This window comes from Boleophthalmus pectinirostris, unplaced genomic scaffold, assembly GCF_026225935.1.
Source record: "Boleophthalmus pectinirostris isolate CB_2022bp ecotype Guang Dong unplaced genomic scaffold, ASM2622593v1 HiC_scaffold_18, whole genome shotgun sequence".
In the NCBI taxonomy this organism is placed as follows: domain Eukaryota; kingdom Metazoa; phylum Chordata; class Actinopteri; order Gobiiformes; family Gobiidae; genus Boleophthalmus; species Boleophthalmus pectinirostris.
In genome coordinates this window covers 18,459,064-18,476,067 of record NW_026571133.1, presented here as the reverse complement: position 1 = coordinate 18,476,067, position 17,004 = coordinate 18,459,064, and the positions used below count along the sequence as shown (strand labels likewise).

General features: G+C 39.1%; 1 protein-coding gene and 1 long non-coding RNA gene across 2 annotated transcripts; both read left to right on the top strand.

The window, feature by feature from the left end:
* Positions 1-3,688: 3,688 nt before the first annotated feature.
* LOC110161458 (uncharacterized) lies at positions 3,689-6,288 on the top strand. Its single transcript, XM_020926200.2, has 3 exons — positions 3,689-3,814; positions 4,016-4,551; positions 5,758-6,288. The coding sequence occupies exons 1-3, from the start codon at positions 3,789-3,791 to the stop codon at positions 6,138-6,140; spliced, it is 945 nt and encodes a 314-aa protein (XP_020781859.2). The 5' UTR covers positions 3,689-3,788; the 3' UTR covers positions 6,141-6,288.
* A 7,133-nt stretch (positions 6,289-13,421) lies between these two features.
* Positions 13,422-16,711, top strand: LOC129408994 (uncharacterized). Its single transcript, XR_008632224.1, has 3 exons — positions 13,422-13,515; positions 15,236-15,349; positions 16,627-16,711. It is a non-coding gene; the product is annotated as an uncharacterized LOC129408994 (long non-coding RNA).
* The last annotated feature ends 293 nt before the right edge of the window (positions 16,712-17,004 follow it).

Below are 17,004 nucleotides of genomic sequence, written 5' to 3'. Positions count from 1 at the left end.
TGTCAATAAACATGAATAATCATAACACTGGGATTTGATATTGTGCCATTTCTAACCAAGAATGTATTACAAGATGTTGTGCAGAACCAATTTTAATAAATGTTTTATTGGCAGGAGAAGATGGTGTTTTTGCTTTCATAAAAGAAAAAAGAAAAAACAGAAAAGTTATGAGGCACATATACTAGTTAAATTTAGGGTAAAATTCCTTAGATTATAATCTCAGGAGGAATTCAACTGTTAATTTAAAATAGGTGAACTGTAAAATGGGCAGACTGCAATATCTCTTGTAGATATGAAGAGAGGAACAGCGTTCTTAATAGTAAGCCTTAATTTAGTTTGTCTATGTCATTGCACTTTGACAAAGGTCCAGTCTTATCATCGACTAAAGGCAGTAAACTTGACTGTGTTAAGGGCCTTCCATGTGATCCTAGGTTTGTCTGGCATCCAGAGGCAGACGGCTGCTCCCTGGAGACACTGACAACACAATGTTAAATGTGTGTACTGTATACATGTGTGACGGCAAACTATTCTGCCCTTGTCCAAGCAACTGGCCCAATGCACGGAAAATCAGAGACAATAGCGCACTGCAAGGGCCAAAAGGTTTCTTTGTCTACAAGATGCACTCTAGCTCCAGTTTTTTGTGTGCCACTGAAACTTTTTAGAACAACAATACAAAGAATCTGCAAATGATTGTAAAATGAAATAGCTTATAGAGTTCCTCTTTCAAACAAGTTGGAAATCTACATCGCTATAAGGTATTTAAATAATGTAAATAAAAGTCAGCGCAGTGTTCATTATCTAAGGTCTCAACATATGGATCAGGTCTTTGCATAGTAAATATGACCTTTGAAAATCCATAATGACCTTAGGAAAGGGATAAATCTATATGAGCTGTGACGGGTTTGACAGCCTTACACACAGTAGCTTTCCCAGTGTAAATATGGGTCTTGTACAACACTGATCAGTTTATGTGTTGAGTGCCCACTTAAAACATGCACAGTAGGCAGGTTGTCCTGAGTAAACACAGCTAAAGATCCAGAGATCGGTCTTTCTGGGTTACAGCACTGTAGTCACCTTCTGATAGCGTTCCTTCAAATGGCCCAGTGCTGACATACCATAACAAGTGTCATACACAAGTTCACTCCTGTTAGTTTTAAATTTATGGAGTGGGTCTTAAAAACCTACATATAACATATGGAAGTATATAGGGGCATTTCAAATCAAATGAGAAAATTATGAAAGAATAAATGACAAAAGATGTAGCTATATGAAAAAAAATCAACTGTCAATAAAAAATATACAGTATTTTTGAGAGTAAGTTGTCACCATAAACCCATCAACCAGATTTCCTTTCATTTCCACAACCCTGAAGTGTATCATGTTTTTTTTCTGCATTGCAAAGATTCTATCAGCCTCTAGGAAGTCACATGGTGAGAAGTAAAATGGACCTGTACAGTAACTGTAAAGGAGAAAATGTTATTAAGTGAGGAGAAGTTTAGGAAGCTGCAATGGTATATCCACACCCAATTTCCAAACATGGGTGGACTTCGTATGCCCATAACAACACGCTGCCCTGTCCTAGTTGCTTTTTTCAGCGCTCTCCTTCACTTGGCTCAGGACAATAGGGGCCAGGGTGAAACATTGTGAAAGGGAAAAGTAGGGGGTGGTCTGAGGTCCTGAAAGGGGAGCAGTGGTGGCATGCCCCGCCAAGGAGGGGAAAAAAACTGTAGGGTTCTTTCAGTTGTAGCTTATTGATGATGTAAATGAGTTGCAACTGATGGGGGTTGCAGCTGAAGAGTGACGTCAGTTTAAGTTTAGGGGTGTAGAGTAAGTAAGTACTAGCATTAAGAGCATTGTGCACATGGCAGGAGGTTTGACTATGTCGCTATACAGCTTACACCTCGTTTTTGTCTGACTGAGCTGCTGAGAAACTTACCACACAAATCCGAGATGGAGAAAAAAACATATTAGAATTTAATTAATGCTCAACAGTAAAGTTAACTATTTCAATTCAACAATTAAAGTGCCAATGTCCACAGCTTTTTGTTATTTTAACAAAAACAGGCCTAGTGTGGTTTTAATATGAGATACCAGAGGTATTATTTATTTATTCATTTAGTTTATTTATGAGACAGGGACAGTACACAATATACATTAATCTTAACAGGAGAGATGCATTGTGCCAGGTTGTAGCACTAGAGCTAATTTCCACCTGTAGTCCCTGATGCATGTTTTTTTTAGGTTTAACAACTGTGTCTGGAAAAGTTTGTAATGGTTATTAGTAAGGTGACCAGTTACTCAACAAATACTTGCCCACTAAAGGGCAGTAAATCATGATTAACTAGAACTTGGATCTATAGTGAAACTATGGTGGGAAAAGGTATAGTTCTTTCTCCCTGTGAGACAGGGTATCTTGAAATTACACTATGTAAGTTTTCTGGTGGAGGGTACATCTGTTTGTCAGCACGGAGATGATATTGTTTAACATGGAATGTTCTGCAGCATGACATTAAACTTACGGATCTCTACTGACACAAGCAGCACAGGCTACATGTTTTTCAAAGTAACAGAACTGAATGCAAAATATACGGACCTGCGTTTCATGCCTCACTGTAGAATATACCAGAAAACAATATCTTCATGTGGACAGCAGGTGGCGGACCACCAGAAATGCTACATAGAGCACCTTTATTTAAGTAAATGTACCCACCTTCAGTTGCAGGACTGTGAATTTCAAGACAATGTGGACTTCAATGAAGATTATTATAAATTTGCCCCTTTCACTAAATTCTGTAAGCAGACTTAAACTGTCTATTTTTTAACTGTTTATGTGTGGCCTTTGGATAGCATTATAGCACAGTGCTAGACGCGCACTCTCTCTTACCAGTCTGACCCATGGGAGAGGTGGGTAAATACACACAAAAGCCTAACTTAAAAGTCACTTAGTGCTGATTCGTTTGTCCATCAGATCAGTGGCACAGGTAGACTATGCGCTATTAAATTAGAAATAAGCAGAACTGTTATCAATGCTACTGTTTCCTAGCCTACCAATCTTTTCCCCCTTAATGCTTTGCCTACGCTATGTGACTGCATAAGCTTTTAGCGCTATCTTGTGGGCAGTTTATGTATTACGAGGCCAGTTTATCACATATTTCAGAGATTAAACAAAGTTATTTTATACGTGTAAGTCAACGTGTATTTTTTCTAAAATATTCAATTATGACTGAGGAGGGTGTGTCAAACATTTTGATGTTGTTGTTTTCCCTGTTAAACAGTAGAAGCGCTATCTGGCTCCATCTTGTGTCATTACAGCAAATTGCAGTCAGTGGATTACTGGGTCAGTGTACACAAATGGTAAACATGCACATGACCTGATTGCTGCCCCTTCGACATTAAGAACAAAGTCGCCTATTTCTACTCGAACGGGGTCTTTGACCATGTGCGCATATAGAAAAAGGTTTAATTCTGCAGCGTTTAGGTAAGCCTATAACAAGTCCAGTAATATATGCCTAAATGTGTATTAATTCCAGTGCGGCCCATGTTATCAGTAGAGGCTATATCTAAAAGCGGGTAACCTTATTAACAGGCTCCAGCTAATGCGTGCCGGGGGCGAGCGCTGCACCACCGCAGTAGCGCTGTGCGCGCTCCCGTAGAGGTGGTTGGTACGTCATTTCGGGGGCGGGGTAAACCGGCAAAAGCGAGACTTTGCCGTTATCGTGGCATCTCTGACCATCACGCAACCGGACTGGACCCCAGCCTCAAGAAGAGAACTGTGTTATTGAATCGCAATGGGAAATGTGTCGCTGTGCACCGGGTAGGCCTAATTCTCGCAGTGTTTGTCATTTCAAATGTGTGACTTGTCTTAGCCCGGTGTTGCTATGCCCGCATGCTGGTAACAAGGATGTTGCTGATGGATGTCGGTCAATCTGCAAGTGGTGTTGTTATGGCCTGTGGCGTCCAAAACAGGTCTTTATTTGATGGTAAATTCACATGTATGCCTGTTTTTGTTCTTTAGCCCTTTTAGGACCGATATGTCCGGACACGTCAAAGAGGAGAGATTTGTAATTAGAAGCATCACCAAAGGGATCACCTATTACTATGTCCCAGTAAGAGCGACATGTTTCTCCAAAGAATGTCAATACTCAAGTTCATCAGCAATCAGCAAGCTATTACCAGACACATCTTCAGAAGACCGTCCTCTGCTGGTTTTCTTCTCATGGCTTGGTGCACAACCTGGGCCCGTGGCTAAATACAGGGACCTCTACCTGCAGAAGGGTATGGACGTTCTTCTTGTCCAGAGCAATGTTATGCACTTCTTATGGCCCAGGTGGGGTGTGGAGTATGGTCTGGAAGTGCTTAAAATTCTGGAGGAACCTCCCTTCTCAGGACGCACTGTTTTGATCCATGCCTCTTCGATTGGTGGCTATACTTTCTCTCAAATTCTCACACACATCGCTGAAGACCCTGAAAGGCATGCCGCCCTGAGCCAGAGGGTCAAAGGACACGTCTATGACAGTCTGGTGGTGGGCACACTGGAGCATATGGCTGTAGGTGAGTGAGAGTGATCAGGCGCTCTCCCTGGCTATCAGGTTACTTATTGTGGTGGGTATTTGTGTCAGTGCTTTAAATAATTTATCAACAGCTGACCCACTGCTCCACTTAGCACATCTTGATTCTAAGAATCCTTTTGTTTGGTCACAAGAGGATTATTGTATTTATTATATAATAATTTTATATGTTACTAACAGTTTCAAGGTTGAGGTTTAGAATTAAAAACTGCTATGTTGAAAAAAACAGAAGACCTCCAAGCTGTACTTGGGGTTATCCATGTGGAATTTTACTGCAGCTCATGGAAAAAAAATAAATAAAAATTCAGTGCCCCAACATATCTCATGTCCCAACATATCTCAGTAACATGAACATCAATAACAACAATCAGAAAATAGTTCAGAGATTCAACAGTGATGTACTAAAATGTCTTTAAATGTTTTAGTTGAGGTTCAGACATGTGAAAGGAAAAATGACCCTTGCCCAAGTGCACTAAACCCTTGTTTGAAAGATTTGATATTTTATATATACTGTATATATATGTGTATGAATATTCAAATGTGGTATGTCTTCAAAACAACATTCAAATAGTATTGATATTTAGATATATTGCTCAGCTCTAATTGTCCACAACAGCTTTACATTGATTTAATAGTTAGAAGAACATAGGAATGTGTAATCAAACAGGTGAACAAAATTATTTGATTATTTGATTGCCATCAGAAGTAAAATACAATTCATGTCTTTCAGCTTTCAGACCAAATGTAGGTTATTGGGATACTGTGCTATTTGACCAGTCAACATTTTCACATTCCTACAGATTAGAAATGGTTGAATGCACTGTTATAATGACCCATGGACGTCATACACAGCTTTTGTTCATACTTTAAAAGAAAGGGATTTTGTGTTTTTGTAATCTGAGCTCCTAATCACTGCTCATGTTTACCTGTAGGTGTTTCTCATGTTTTCATGCCTTTAAATGCTAGATTCTTACTTGCATCTATGTTGGATGAGCAACCCATTTGTCAAAAGTACCTCACTCACACAGTAGCTAAATAAGATCTACATTTTTAAATATATATTTTTGTAGACTGCTTATGAAAGAACAGAAAATAATATTCTTGATTTGATAAATGTAAACACAGATATATGCACTACATCTAAGTGTTCATTTTGTGGCATCATTATCATGTTTTGTTTTGTCTGCAGGTCTGGGGAAGACCCTGGTTCCATGGTTGGAGGGTCTGATTAAAAACACTGCACTTTTGTACTTCTGGCTGTTTAAGTCACAGACAGCAGACATCTACAAGCACAGTATCCAGGTTTTCCACAGCACGCCCATCACTGCACCAGCTCTCTTCTTCTACTGTGAGAATGACGCTCTGTGTGACCCCTTGATGATGGAGAAGATCGTGGAGCTCTGGAGGAGGAGGGGCATGGCCGTGCAGAGCAGGAAATGGAATGAGTCCATACATGCAGCGCACATGAGGTGTCATCCTGAAGACTATCTGTCAACACTAGAGAGATTTTTGGGCTCGCTCCAGAAGTCTCCTGTTAAACCGAAAATGATTGATGCACAAGTTCATATTTAACATGTTTATAATTAATGTAAGAGAAATATATTGTTTCTAACTATTTATCTTTTGTCCCTGTATTTGTTTCTTTGTTTGTCTTGCTACAGTCTTATTAACCATGAAATTCCTTCCCTATTGTTATTAGCACATGCAACGATGTTACAAATCCTTGGGAAATGCCTTTTGCACAAAGATGAATAAAAATATTTATTTATGATAAATGTGGTATGTTATTAATTAGTAAGGATGTAACACTAACCAAAATCATATTGTCAATGTCACATAATAATATTGTTGACTGTTTTAATATATGAATATATTGAATCACAAGTTTCTTTGCTTAAATCGATTGTTTTGTTCAGGTAGAAAAAGCTAAGAGAACAAGAGAAGACCATAACTGTTTTAGTGTAGACGTCATTAAGACATAACACATTAAACGCATTTGAAAATCCTTAATCCTTTGGATTATTACAGTAATGATAGTAACAAAGATTTGTCAAGGCATTTTAAAAGGAAAAAGTAGCATATAGCTCTTCTGTTAGCCTTTAAAATCGCAATATTGTTCAGTGCAGTAAATCTTGTGGAAGACGTGAGATTTTAGATATGGTCCCTAATAGCTAACATAACAGATGAAATCATTATGCAGCTTTATTGCTAACCTAAAGTATTTATTTGTTTGAAGTACTACCGATTTCAAAATAAAATAAAAAAAAAGTTTACATATTGTTGTTGAAATTTTAGTAGATCTTCAAAGTCCCCAAAGAATAACTATATCAACAAATTATTTTACTCGAGAAAAACTGAAACATTTGTAATTCTCTGTTGCATTTGTATTTTCATGAGGACTGTGTTTGGTTGCAGTTTTTAAATCGTCCACTGGAGGGCTTTAGTCACTCAAATATTCGCTTCCTAGCAGATGATTTGCGCTGTTTCCCTTTTGGCCATAATCACCAGTATGTATTCTTGGTCTTCTATATGATAGTAGTATCTTGATTTATATTGTATGTACTTTATGATTTATTTATGTATTTGTTTTATATAATTTATCTATTTAATAGCAGGTCTTCGAGGTTGGAAATAAACTGCACATCAACTTCCACTATGGTCCGATGAACGGGAACTGGCCTATACCCCTGGGGCATGTGTGACATACTACTGCGAACTCCATTGTTGGGTTCAGTGTTCATCTGGAGGTCTATCGTTGTTTTGTGATTGGACACAGAAGGTTTGCATAGCAGTCATGCAGTCCTGATTTATTTTACAACAACAACAACAATAATAATAATAATAATAATAATAATAATAATAATAATAATAATACAGGCATTGTCAAGAACCAACAGCACACACCACCAAGATATTTTGTACAAAAACATATTTGAAATGTTGCAGCTTAGTGACCACAAGTGTTACTCCAAAATCACTTCAGGTGATGTATTCAAGTTATTCACCTTTTCCGCTATACATTCAGAAATATTTGAAATGTAGAAGTAGTATAGCAGTAGTAGTAGTAGTAGTAGTATTTTTGGTAGTATATATATATGACATTGTGTATCTTTTTTTCCCCCAATTTTAGCACTTGCCTTAAAGTCATCAGTTGTGTTCACAATTTGGTTTATTTTGTGAACACGTTTTTACTTATGATCATTATTATCTCTAACATTTTAACAACCCACAGGAATCAGGGTAGAGGGGATCTCTAATGTGCACAGTGCAGTAAAAGTGCAGAATAAACCCCATGCAGGTCCTTTGATGGTGTATACTATATAAAAAGACATTGTATCTGTTCACAGTTTTGAAAATACTGAATTATCCTGTTTATGTAACACACTACGTCAATGAAATCATCTTTGCTCAGTAATGTGTTTCCGGTGTGTTTAAGTCCACTCAAGAGGTCATTCATGCATATATCCGGTCATCAGACTTAACTGGTTTCCCCTTTCAACAGAGAAAGGGGAAAATAAAGACTATTACAGACTGTATTTACAACACTGAATTGATTTGTGTATGTCATTTATCAAACTTGCATTGTATTTGAATGAAAGCAAGTCAAAGCTCACAATTGCTTTAATTCCACAGACATTGCAAAGGTTACACACTCATTTACATGTCATTTTATTGCACATCGAGTATTTCCTCTTTCGTTTTTAAAATAAACAAAACTATTGCTATTTGGACAAAATTAGTATTAGTAGACATTGTATAAACAGTATTTGATGTTTTTCAAATTTAAGAATAATGATGATGTCCTACTCCCATGGAGGGGTGTGCCAGTTTTTCTTATTACATTCTAATTTCATAAGGAATATTCAAAAAGTAAATTCTCAGTGTTTGAACCAGATCATTTCTTTTAGTGATTGGACTAAAATCTGCATTTTAACAATATTAATTCAAACTGCCCCCCATCTGTCTTACAGCAAAACCATGCAACTCTTTGGTGGCATCACTTTTCTTGCATGATTCCATGAAAATAGAAACTTCAAACTGTCAATGAATGCTTCACATGGTCATACCCATGGAACATTCTCCATAGAAATAGATATGTTTTATGTCATGTGCTGGAAAGGTTTAACCAAAGCAATCAAATTTCTATGGATATAGTAGGTGGAAGCCAAGCCAAGTAAGACTGCGGTCTTCAGAAATTAGCTCTTATGACCCTCTGACTCACAGAAGTTCAAATGTAAACTAGTGATTGGTGAAACTAAATGAACAACAATGAAAATGAACAACTAGAGCTATTTCTGGTGTCTAACAAATATGCACATGCAGTATGATCAATAAATTAATGAACCAAATTTAACCTGCTGCAATCAGAAGATAAGGATTAAGTTTACTACTTTGGTCTGGAGTTTGTGTTTCTCATCTAGGCATTATTTCTGTCTCTGTGTGATACTGTTCTTAAAAATGCACAAATACACTCAAGTCTGACTTAAGGTTTATTCTTTGAGCAACGTGTAAAATCATATAAATATAGATTTTAGCATTTAAATGTATAAGACTCACTCTTGTCAGTAGGAAAGGGTTGACTTCATTCTTTTGTTTGTTGCCAGAATCCAGTGCCGATACTTTTTGGGGTAAGGGCTTCCTGGATACTGCTTTAGGAACAGCAAGCCCAGACCGCAAAAAGACCCACAAAGGACAAAAACATGAGGGTAAAGATACAGAGAATTGCAGCTGTGGTAGAGTCAGCAACAACTAGAACAAGGAGAGGGAATAAATTCAGACAAGGAATTTTTTTAATGAAAGAAATCATGAATGGTAAAAACACTGTAGGGAAAATCTGGATATCCACTGTGATACATTCTGAAAATGATAAAAGATTGTTTTAAGCCAAATTGTTTAACTATTCATAATATGGTATTGGAAGATGTAATACATATGTCCAAATTGTACCCACACTGGACTAACATTCCATTCTACCAAAACCTATGTACCTGTGTAACAAATTATTGACTTAAGATTGTACTCAAGAACACAGGAACATGTTTGGACACTCCTGCATTTTACACCTGGTGCACAAACTCTGGAAGGGTCTTCATGGGTAATATCAATTATATATATATATATATATATATATATATATATATATATATATATATATATATATATATATATATATATATATATATATATATATATATATATATATATATATATATATATCTCTTCCAGTAAGGATGGTGTGGCACATAGTACACATAAAAAAAAATAAGAATTAAATTAAATAAAACTTAAAGATGCTGCAAAACAAAGTCCAGAAAGGTCAAAAAGAGTTTGTGATGTGCACATATATGTAGGTCTGTTGAGCACCCAGGCCCCAATCACAGCGTCCATGTTCCAAGTTTCTTAAAGCGTATTTAAAGGGCTTAGCCAAGCGTACAGAGGCTACAGCCACATCTGGACAGGCCTATGCCAATGTAAGTGTTACGTCAAGGCCATGGGGACCAGCACACTGGACCATCTGTACACGTAGGCATCTGCCACACTTACCTCACTACATGCGTCATTTGTGAAAAAACTGTCACTTCCACTACTGCTCTTTCTCTAACTGTGTGCTCCACATTGAGCGTTATTTCATACAAAATACGCAGTACTTAAATTATTGTACCAGCTCCGTGCAGTGCGTGAGTCCCCTAGTCTAGTATAAATCAGACTTATTTCCGTAGCAGATCTGTGGCCCACTGTATGAGATGTTGTGATGGAGCCACTCTTTGAACAAACAATTGATCAGTAATCTAATCAGTGCAATGATGAGGGATAGTCACCTGCCGCGGCCTTTGATCGGCTGCTGAGTGTGAGAGCTGTCCTTGGTCCTGAAACGCATTCTGAGCTCTCCGTGGTACTTCGTGGTGAACGCCCTGCACTGGAGCCCAGTTTTAGGAGATAGGGTCTGGCAAATGGGAGAATAATGAAGTAACAAGAGTCAAGGACTATATCTGTTATAATAATGTTTTGCTATTATCTTTCTGACATACAAAGCTCGATGAGGACATAGCCATAGGATGCATTGGTTGTGCTTGAATTGGCACTTGTTGCCTTGATGCTTTCAAGGTGTGTGGGCATGGGTTCAAGTAGTTGTTCCAGTTTAAAGCTCTAATATTCGAAATTATTCACTAAAAGAGGCACTTCTGTTTAAGGTTCTACGCGCACGACTGCCCCCCCCCACCCACCCCTCATTTACCAGCTCTCCCATACACACAAACACGCATCCAAAAGTCCTGACAAAAGACGTTTACGCCGTCGCATTTGAACTGGTCATGGCCTTACAGTACTTAATAAAAGTCACAGAACCTGTTTGTGGGTTTCTGCCTAAAATGGAGAGTGATTTGGCGTTGCAATTAGAGGCGACACTCCTTACAAGTGTTGCTTAGTGTTGTAGTGTTTTGATATAAAAACAGCTAATGCGGACTTAATTATCTAATCAAAACTGAATTTGGCACCAGTAAAAACACTATCTGCCTGGATCTGGATGGATGCAGGAGTTATACAGTATTGCATCGAAACAGCAGGCTCGAGACGGAGCACGTCCATCGCTGCGGTTAATGATAAAATTGCAAACAAGTGGATGTCACCGTCAAATCACTTTTACTTGCACATGCTGTCTTTCCGATTCTACACATCAACACATCTCTCCGGAGAAAACACAGGCTACTGTCGCTTCACCATCAAACTCGGGCTGAATTTCTCAATGGCTCTCTATATGGCAACAGTCTATAAGCACGAAAACAGAATTGCAGCTCGTTGTTTCACTCATTTCAACTAGATGCAAAAATTAATATAAAATAAGATGGTCTCACCAAGTCTCCACCGATCCCAGGAAGCAGGCATAATTTTTATCTTTTCCCCGTTTTTCCCTCCAATAATCCCTGGGAATTTGAACGGCACCCATTGATATGCAGCAGTAGGGTCCCCCCTCTCCTCTTCCACCACCACCCTCTCGCCCTCCCTCCATCCTATCTTCCCAGACGTCAGTCGCATTGCCTCCCATACATTCCGCTCTACATTTATTTTTATTTCTGTGCATTTCTCAGTATTTAATCCATTTTGTTCGCCTCCCTCCTCTCTGAAAAATGCTGCAAAAACATCTAATGGAAGCCACTCAATTCCTCCAGTCTGCTTCTTGCTGGTGACCTGCATTGACGTCATTGCGTCATTAGGTTTCCCCTGGAAACACGGGAGAGCCAAAAATAGAAACACATTAATTCAAACCCCAGGCTGGGGGTGGGGGCTGGGGTAGGGGGTAGCTGAGTGCTGTTTTTGGCGACTATTTCTTTCTATCAATCTATATTCTTCGGACCCCCATTCCTCCTCAGCACACCACCTCACTGGAAACACAAATGAGCGCACGCACGTAGCCTACCGAAACACACTCGTTTCGTTTGGCTTTCCTTTGCCGCTTCTGCTGCGCATACAAGAGCACGCGCAGTGACAGGTTGCAAGGAAATCTCCCTCTGAGATACTATGAACGCCCTTTTCATTTCATTATTTGAACTGTATGCGTTGTGCTTCGATTTCGCTATATTCTTTATTAATTTGGAAGATTTGTGTTTTATGATAGTAAAAAAAATCTTAACAAAGAATGGGAGACACTAATTGTTGATGCACCAGGCAAATGTAAAAAATGTTACAATGGTCACTGGGGAAAAGATGACAGCTATCATTAGAAGATGTACCCCCTCTATTGTAGTCAGTAATTGAAAAGTGTTTGGACGTTTGGCCGGTGTCTACTGTGCAAAGATATGTTCCTGATATTCCATATTCCATAATGTTCCATCACATAACCTAAGACAGTTCAACGATAAGGATCAGGAGATAAAAGCTCCAAGGCAGCTTGGAAGCGTTGGCTAGGGACATTACAGCGTATGTTATAAACTTTTGATCATGCATATTTCGATGTTTACTCCTCTCAAAGTTTAGGCCACAAAATGTTGCTGCATCAATGTAATTTGGCATTTATTTATACAGCCGGTACAGTGGCCCCATGAAGTTAAACTTCAGGGGCGATTCCGTAGAAAGCATTCTTCATAGGCTACATCACTTATTCACTGCTTTCACGTTCATCCGGTCATTCATGTAATTCTCCATATTAATCCATTCATAGTGGGCAGCCGCCGTGCCCGTGACGCACAGCCACTCTTCGTTTAATCGCTTTAGCCTCATACCAGCTCCAGATGTGACGTTCAGCGCAGCGTGCTTCCCCCTCTTTCCATTTGGATGTGTGTACGCACCACTCTCTGTCACACACGCACGCACACACACATACGCATCAAGCCTTGTGACCCGGGTGAGGCAAGCCGCACGCACGCTCCTCCGAGTGATGATGCCGTTTTCAAGTTCTGCCTTTTAGGAGTGATGACGACAGCACTGAAGCATCATTTATTCACAAAACACATTTGTTCCTGGTTGCATTTTGCAACCGTGAGCTTATATGGTCAGTCTTGCGCATTTTACAATTTTCAGCAGGCCACATGATGCCATATGGCAAATTACCTATATAAATGTACACTTATAGGCTATAGAGCACAGTGGCGGATAGGCCTACTGTGAAACCCAGTCTGGAATAGGCCTATGTAATTCAGACATAGGCCTAATATAACAAGGACAATGCAAACTGGTAGTCTCATAGAGCTTTGCTTGAACAACTAAAAGAAGTGGCCATAAGGAATCTTACGGTTTTATTAATGTAGACACTGTGGATTTTGAGACACTGCAAATATGTTGATGCAAGGTAAAGAGCTAACCTAGAAAGAAGCACGTGACGACCAGAACACGTGTTTTGCCAACACGTCACAGCGCGCGAAAATGTTGGCATTGTGGCATATGTTTGTTTCTTAGCAAACTTTTGTGATCGGTGATCACTGCAGTTATAGCGGTTTCAAGAAGATCTTCTAAGGTAAAATCACAAATTACCCCGCGTCACTGGTGCTTGTGTTAACCATATTAAAATTAAGTTTGGTTAGCTTTAGTTTTCCTTGCAAAAGGCTGCAGTGTAACAGCAGATAAAGTAGCCTAACAAAGACAAGTGTCCAGTTTGTTTTTGAACAGTCTAGAAACTCTGGCCTATTCAGATTTACACTTCGCCAGATTAGCTCAAACCCTAAGATATTTCCGTTTTAGAACTGCATGGAGGAGGCATATTTCTACTGTGGGGTCTTGTGCAATAACAACAGACCTAATTGCGATACGCTTTGAGCGACACATTGAAATGGGTAAATCGAAAAGTATTTTTTTCCATGTAGGCTTTATAACTGTTATAAGTGAGGTTAGTGCAATTAACACCGGTAAAGGAAGGGCCAGCCAGTAACTGAGCAGAAACAAGAGAGCTCACTGCACTAGCTGCTGACGCCATCTGGTGGTCAAAGAAGACTACTACAGATAAAGGGTAGAATAAGTCAACTACAAACATTTTTCCCATAGCTGCTTATGTTATCATTTATATTAATTCACAGACTGTGGTTGACATGAATTTGGTCCTCTGGCCAGACATGTAGGGGCTATATATACAGTCAACTTATTCCTATATTTGGTATATACAGTCCACTTATTATTCTATAAATACACACATTACTACTTTTGACTTTTCTATATATTGGTACTGTGAATTTGAAAAGTGGAAGTAAAGTGAAAGACTTTGCTGTCTACTAGGCTATTTGATTTAAATGCGAGTCACTGCATTTATGAACGAATGAGCGTCACCTCCTTTTGATATTTTGCCTATTTAGAATTTAAATGAATGCAGAGATCAAAGCCAGCAGTGGTGGTGCAATAACCAGAAACCTCTAGCAGTAGCCCCTCATCCAATCTGTCATGTCCACAAACCGCCACCAGGGGGCAGGAGTGGTCAGCCTTTAACCCCTTTTCGGCTTCTCAGTTCATAACTCAGTGTTTGCTCTAACTATAATGCATTGTGTGCAGATAAGCTTACAAGCAAAATGTCATAATCATAACAACAATTATTTTCTAAATAAGCTAACATTCAACACTATTAGATGTTTGAAATGAATATTAGGCAAGAAAGATAGAAAATATATTTTGTTTCCCTATCAGATTTGGTCTTTCTCTGATCTTTGAACTTGGTACTTGTATGTGCCCTCAGAGTGAGTGAACCCCGGTTCTACCACCTTTGTGCCCTTTGTGCCCTGTGACCTCCCCTCTCTGATCTCAGCTCTCATCTCTCTGCAGCTACATGGCCCCTGACATGGATTCCACATTGCACACATATTAGCTCCTTATTAATTTCACAGGGAGGCAATCAAGCAACGTTTTTCTCAGAGGGTACCCCTGATGTCTAAAATAACCTTCAAATTATTTTCAAGTGGACCCTCAGCAATCAGGCCATAGCCTTGGTGTTGAAGAAGAGAAACAGAAAAGAGGCAGAAAATAGTTCACATAAAAATAACTTATTCTGCTCATTCAAAGGGATTGTTTAGTGTGAGTGAAATGAGGGTCGGCCTGAATGTGCTTGCCCTGTCTAAGGATGAGAGCAGGGAGCATTGGACCTTAAGGACCTTGAGAGGGGAATTGGATGCTTACGGTGCAGAAGTCTATCTCCTAGGCACTCTGCCTTCAACTTTTTCATTTTTTATCATTAATTATTTCTCTCTAATTGCCAGGATTAAAGGAGAGAGAGGGAAAGAGTCTCTGGAGTCCAGCAACACTGATTATGTGTGCATGTGCACTTGGAGAGAGCACAGCCTGAATAGGGGAGGAAGTACTGGAGCTTCCAGGTTAGTGTTGCCTTTTACTTTCTTAACAATTATGATTTCAGAATAAACAAAGCAGTCTGATTGTATTAAGGATGTGCGTCATAAAATCAGATTACAAAACTGGTGCAGGCCCCATGTTTCTGAGCCTGTTGTGAATGATGATAATAATTATAAGAACTTTGTATGTGCCAGTACTTTGTGAGTCTTCTAAACTGCTCCAGACTCATGCTGCAGAAATGCTAATGTGATTAAATGGCCCTGATACTGATGACACAGTCTATAGTCAGAATGTCACCAGAGATAATTTGTTAGACTGTTTTGACAGAGAGATTAATTACAGACTCCCAATGCAACATATCAATATTGTTCTTTTACCTATTTCAATACCTTACCCTTCTTGAACCTAGATGATGTGACATGTATTTATTTGATCTTCAGTGTAAAACATCAAACAAGTAAAATCTTAATTAAAACTCCACACAATAAGTCCCACAGCTGTATTCTTCAAACATGTTCCCTCTTTACAAATAAACATGTGTGCTTCATTAATTCAATGGTGAGTTTTTAATTACAGTTTCAATTATGTCAATAAACAACAGAATTCAAAAATGCTCTTATTCCCTTACAATCTTAATAGATTGGTTGATGCTTTGGTTTTAATCATCATATAAAGGTCAAATTTGTGACAATGATTGGCTGCTTAACGGTGACTTGTATAATATTTTTCTTACTTGTTTTGGGTTACTTAAAGATACACTGCATAACATTTCTAGTGGAGGGTCCGCCACCTGCTTATCTCGATGGAAATTTTATTTCCTCCTCTAAAATGTTCCACAGTATAGATTAACATTCCAGGTAAAGCAATAACATCTCCATGGAGACGAGTAGGTAGCAGACCCTCCACCAGAAAAGTTACGCAGTGCACCTTTAAGTCATAGTTATAACTTCTGTTTTTAGCAATTAAGCCGTGTTCCTCTGTCTGCCTCCCATCCCATCTGGGAGGAAAATTTCATACCATCCCCATATATATAAAGATATGTCAGCATCAATATGATATGGCCATGCTCTAGTACTTACTATCTTTTTATTTTTATTAGAGCTTTCCTAAAATACAAAATTCCATGTTCCCCTTTTCCATCACAATACGTTTCAGACATTTAGGTCAGCTCCGATCTATTGCTTCTGTGGGGACGACACCAAATCTTAGCTGTAGCATTACCCCTGCTGTGCCCGATGTGATGTGAGTTTTTGGGCTTGGCATGTTTCTCTCTAACTTCTTCTGTGTCTGCCTCCAACAGCGCACTGACATTTTAGCATTAGTGCTGCTGTCAAAGTGTGACGAAATCAAGCCGTCTGCCCCTCTCCCCTCCACGCACTGTCTGGTAAGTCAAAGTGTTCCCCGGGCTTCCATCACTGTTGGTTTTTTGGGTTGATACTGCAGCCCACTGTGTTATAAGTGGAAATAAAGGCCACCTATCATCATCTTCTGGTCAGGGTGATTCACAAGCGAATGCCAAAGTTCAAAAGATACAAGATTCCCACGCTATCCTGCCATAAAACCATTCTTCCATGTACAGTCACTCTGCAGCAATTCACGGTCGAGCGCAGAGTGGGTTCAGCACAAAAGCCAAACGCTGATACCTGGCGGGCTTAGAGGCCTGAAGGTGTAAAACATT